General features: G+C 47.1%; 1 protein-coding gene across 1 annotated transcript; it reads right to left on the reverse strand.

The window, feature by feature from the left end:
- Positions 1-2,051: 2,051 nt before the first annotated feature.
- On the reverse strand, positions 2,052-4,227 carry LOC146565319 (uncharacterized). The gene is made up of 3 exons (XM_085287916.1): positions 3,359-4,227; positions 3,129-3,270; positions 2,052-2,977 (listed from the first exon to the last, which is right to left on the reverse strand). The coding sequence occupies exons 1-3, from the start codon at positions 3,732-3,734 to the stop codon at positions 2,809-2,811; spliced, it is 687 nt and encodes a 228-aa protein (XP_085144042.1). The 5' UTR covers positions 3,735-4,227; the 3' UTR covers positions 2,052-2,808.
- Positions 4,228-5,260: the final 1,033 nt, after the last annotated feature.

Genomic DNA, 5,260 nt, shown 5'->3' on the forward strand with positions numbered 1-5,260 from the left:
ACCTCGGAACAAAGGTGTCGGGCACACAATGGTGCACTGGGCCAGGAAGAGAAAACGAGTCTCTTGGGGGACGGAGAGACAGCACAGAGGGAGCGAAGCACGGGGTGGGCTCTCAGGCAAGAATTTCCCGTGGACCTGGAGGGGCTGACCAAGGACAAGTTCAGCCGGGGAAACCCCAAGGTCTTCTTTAACTGCGCAGCGCAACCCCAGTAAAACCCATGGAAGGCGGTCAACCCAGTTGCCATCTGTGAGAGAAGCACGGAACGCGGCCTTAAGCGACCGGTGGAAACGTTCGCACATCCCGTTGGCCTGCGGGTGGTACGCAGTGGTTCGGTGGACCTTGACCCCCAGGCCGTCAGCCATGGCAGACCAAAGCTCGGAAATGAACTGGGGGCCCCTGTCTGCCACGTCCGACGCGTCGGAGGTCACCGCAATCTCCGCCGACGGAAACGGGTGGGCCAGCAGGGCGGCGTTTGCCAGCGCGGTCTTGGCCCCAGAAAATGCCTGAATGCGTTCAGGGAGCCAATCAATCGGGTCCTTAGCTGTTTTACCCTTCAAGGCAGCATAGAGAGGCTGCAGCAGGTGCGCAGCTCTGGGGAGAAAGCGGTTGTAGAAATTGACCATCCCCAAGAACTCCTGCAGTGCTTTAACGGACGCAGGACGCGGAAAAGCCGAAACGGCCCGGACCTTGTCTGGCAACGGAACCACACTGTCAGCGGAAAGGCGGTGGCCCAAGAAATCCAGCACCGGCAAGCCGAACTGGCACTTGGAGGGGTTGACGATCAGGCCATGTGCCGCCAAGCACTGGAAAACCTGATGCATTTGGGACGCGTGCTGACTCTCAGAGCAGCTGGCCACCAATATATCGTCAAGGTACACGAAGACGAAAGGCAGCCTGCGCAAAACAGAGTCCATCAACCGCTGAAAAGTCTGGGCGGCGCCTTTCAGGCCGAACGGCATGTGCAAAAATTCAAATAGGCCGAAAGGGGTAATAACGGCAGTTTTGGGGAAGTCTTCGGCGTGCACGGGAACCTGGTGATACCCCCGCACCAAGTCAATTTTAGAAAAAATCGAGGTGCCGACGAGGTGGGCGGAAAAATCCTGGATGTGGGGAATGGGGTAACGGTCGTTCTCCGTGACATTATTCAAACGGAAAAAATCCCCACACGGCAGCCACCGACCGTCTGACTTGGGCACCATGTGTAGCGGAGAAGCCCAGGCACTATTCGAGCGCTGCACTATGCCGAGGCGCTCTATTGCGGAAAACTCTTCCTGAGCGACGGAGAGTTTCGCGGGGTCGAGGCGGTGCGCGCGCGAACACCGGGGGACCGACCGTCGGAATATAATGTTCAACCCCGTGCTTCGTTGCCGTGTTCGAGAAATTAGGAAAAGTCAGTGAAGGGAACTCCAAGAGCAAATGCTGAAAAACATTCCCTGAAGTCACTAAATTAGCCCGATTCAGGGTATTGAAGAAAAAGACAGTGCATCGACCAGCAGTCCGTGGGCACAAAGAAAATCGGCGCCCAAAATAGGTAGGGGAGAGTGAGGTAAGATGAGCCACTTTTTACTCATGTTGCCCTGGATGTGAGAAAAAAATAACACAGAAATAGAATGATAACATATTCCTTTATTTCAGGATGTCTCCTTTCAAATGTAATGATCAGAATCTATGTCTGATGACGCTGCCCAAAATAATGACCTATTAAAAAAAAATGCTCCTTTGGCTCAACTTGCCCCAGATTAGGGGTAAATTGAACCTAGTCAGTGGGTAAACTGAGCCATCTTGGGGCAAACTGACCATGCAGTTTTTAAAATGTAAAACTGATCATATTGTGAAAACAAACCATTTTAACAGTTGTAAACCTGTGAGAACAAACCTGGAAACTGGTGGTTTCTAAACAAACCACCAGTTCAAAACCATTTATTCAAAAGAACTATTCAATATTCCAATGATCAAGGTTGCAGGGGAATATGAACTGTTGCTCCCTCCTTGCAGTCCCTCCAGCCTGTTGAGGTTGAGGTAGCTTCTTCAGCACATCCTTGCGTGGGAAAGATGCCTCATCATTTTCCTTGAACACAAACGTGGGTTTCTTACTGCTAGTGATCCCTCGGATTCTTCTGAGAAATCTGGCACTCACTTCGTTGTCTGCAAAGCTGTCAACCAGGCCAATGTAATGGTGGCTCCTGGATTTGGATGCAAATCTTACGATGACAAAGTCACCAACTACCAGGTCTGAGACATCTGGTTCACTTCTTTCATCGCTGGAACTCTCATACTCAGAAGTGTCTTCAAATGGGATGGGAACATCACTCTCCTCAGAGCTGCTTTCCACTGCAATTTTTGTCTGGGTTTGTTTCCTCTTCCACATTCCTTGCTTTTTGTGGATTATTTCTTTTTTGCCTTTCAGTTTATTTGTCCTTTCTTCATGGGCTCTCTCAATTGCCTGCTTTTCAGGTGTATCAGTCAGGATTCGTGTCTTCACACGCTTTCGATTTGTTTGTTTCCTGGGCTGCTGACTTTTGGGGAAGGGTAGAATATCAGTGGGAGACACATATCGAGCATGGTTGGGGTCACTTCGTGAACCACATGCATGTACAGGGTCTGGTGAAGGTAGCTCAGCAGAAAGAGAGGCTGAAACCACAGGTGCAACACCTTCAGCGGCAGGCTGCTGCTCCAGGTTGGGCCTGTCTGACACCATGGATGGCTCAAACTCTGCATCAGAGAAGATATCTCTGTTGTAAGGGAAAATCCCAGTGGCTCTAAATCCCGAGGAGATATTTCGTGGTGTCATTGCTGACATGAAAGCATCATTCACACAACCAGCAATTTGGTATATGCTGGCAGTTTTGCCTGGGTTGGACCTCATCGGAGCCCACTTGTTTTTTTCCTTTTTCTGCCACTACCTGCTTTGGTGTCTGTACTGTTGTTACACCTGTTTCGTCAACATTAAAAATCATGTTTGGGGGGAATTTATACCTGTCAAACAAAAAAAGAGCAATGATGATTAGTTAAATTTTTAAGTAATGCAAAAAATGTTAGCTGAGAGTACGCATATTTATTCACTTAACTGTTGTTTGTAGTTGTCATAAATAGTTATTAATGTTTTCAATTAGATAACTTCTGTTACCTGTCGATCACTTTAGCCAGATTGTCAAAGAACTCCCCAACTGTAGTCTTATTGAAGGCTGTAGCTCTTCCCAAAGATGTTGCCTCAGGCATACGGCAAGAGAGATGGTGGCGTGCCAAAAAATTCTTGAACCATTCTTTACCTAAAAAATGTAATGGTAAAGTAATAAACTACACAAAATACATTAGTCTGTGCCAACCTACTGAAATGTTGTTTCTTGCACTTCCTACCGGCTAAACCTTTCTCTGTCCAGTTGCTGGGAGTAGGAATGTTGTTTCTGCCTGCCAATTCTAATGCCAGTTCACGGCATTTCTTTGGGGAAATGCCATGGAACTGCTCTGCAAGCTTCTTGATATGCTCTGATAGCTCCTTCTCCACCTCCTCAGAGAAGACTCTCTTTGCTGAAGCTGTTCCACTATAGCCAACCGATTTGACCTCCTGTGTGTCCCTCTTTTTAATATATCTCCTGAGTGTTGACCTGTCAATTTGTCTTTCTTTAGCCACTGATCTTATGGACTTTCCTCCCTTGACTTCACTCGCTGCCCTTTCAATCTCCTCCAGGGGTGTTGAGCCCCAGCTGGTCTTCCGTCTGTAGGTCCTTGGCATGATATCTTTTCTATAATAGTTAACATATGACAAATACAACAAAAGGGTTCAGTATACTGAACTAAAATACTATTTAATAAGTCAGAGCCTTAAATAAATTTCAGTGCCTTATGGTGGGGTAGGTTGAACCATTGGATCAATTTACCCCATAGCCTTTGGCTCACTTTGCCCCATAGCCACCATTTTGAAAAAAACGGGCTAGCTTAGCAATTTAGGCTAATCTTTAGAAAACTTCTTCAGATGATATTATATTTTAGAAACCCACCAACATGTATAATATATCATCTTAGACACAGATACATTTGTTTTAATATTACAGTCAATTTACCTGATAGGCAGAAATTTTACTTTGACAAGCAAAAAACATTTTTTTGTGTAATACAGACTTACCCCTTCTCCAATGTGCTCCTCTTTAATATAGCAGGATGGAAATGATGAGTGCTTCCTGGATTTATGGTCACATGACAAAACATGTACACAGTTACCTAGATACAAGGGGTGGTTCAACTTACCCACTGGCTCATCTTACCTCACTCTCCCCTACAGAGCTAGCGGCAACAAGAAAGGTCCATTGGAAATCCCGACCATGAAAACAAACAGTCACGAACCTTTCCCCGAACGTTGCGATGGGAGAGCCATTAGCCACAATAAGCTGCGGTCCACAGCCCGCTGCTAAACTGTCGGCTCCGGACGAGGGAAGGAGGCTCTTCTGGGAGCCGGAGTTGACCAGGAAACGTCTCCAAGAGCGCGAGTCTTCTATGAAGAGCAGTTTTTCTTTGTCGCCAGCGGTCGTGACCGCTACAGCGCGCTGGCAGGGTCCATGTCCCAGGGTCGGAAAAGCGCAAGGCAGCAGGCAGTGGCGCGCTCCGGCGCCAAAACGCTGATGGTAGAAACAGAGGTCCCGTCCATGGTGTCGCTGTGCCGCGATCTTTGCCGTCAGCGAAGGATCTGGTACAGGTCAGCGGGGAAGTGGAAGGCGCCGCCGGCGAGGCTGGAACTAGGTCGTGATCGTGGAAAGTGCGGGTAGCCAGAAGAATACGATCCGCGTCCTCAGCCAGCGATAATCCTTCGTGCCCAGCAGAGGTGGGACCAAGTCATTGTTTTGCAAGTCTCAAGTAAGTCTCAAGTCTTTATCCTCAAGTCTCAAGTCAAGTCTCAAGTAATGTCAGGCAAGTCAGAGTCGAGTCTCAAGTCACTGGTGTAAAAGTCCGAGTCAAGTCACAAGTCTGAAACTTTGAATTTCAAGTCCTTTCGAGTCTTTAAAAAAAAAAACCCGAAAAAATAATGTTGCAGTTATATGCTAAATGTAAATATTAGACCATGTAATTTTAAAATCTGTGTTTTTCTCAACACATGACAAAATAGTGAACTTAGAAAATATACACAAATTGTGAAATTGCACCTCTTTAAAATGCAGCTCAATTAAACCTAGCTCCAAGAATAATTTTCACCGACAGTTCTGAGATAAGCTGCATGTTATTCTTGGATGCGGTTGTAGGACCAGCTTTAAAATCGCATGACAAAAA

Source organism: Mchenga conophoros, linkage group LG10, assembly GCF_057382185.1.
Source record: "Mchenga conophoros isolate Kocher_MC1m ecotype Shallow Benthic linkage group LG10, M_conophoros_male_GT1.1, whole genome shotgun sequence".
Lineage (NCBI taxonomy): Eukaryota > Metazoa > Chordata > Actinopteri > Cichliformes > Cichlidae > Mchenga > Mchenga conophoros.

Bases quoted from the DNA above. Each gene is read 5' to 3' on its own strand.
- LOC146565319 (XM_085287916.1), bottom strand. From the start codon at position 3,734: ATGCCAAGGACCTACAGACGGAAGACCAGCTGGGGCTCAACACCCCTG. The intron at 3,271-3,358 runs GTAGGAAGTGCA...TACATTTTTTAG, and splicing joins GACAGAGAAAGGTTTAGCCG to GTAAAGAATGGTTCAAGAAT. The intron at 2,978-3,128 runs GTAACAGAAGTT...TTTGTTTGACAG, and splicing joins CTGGCTAAAGTGATCGACAG to GTATAAATTCCCCCCAAACA.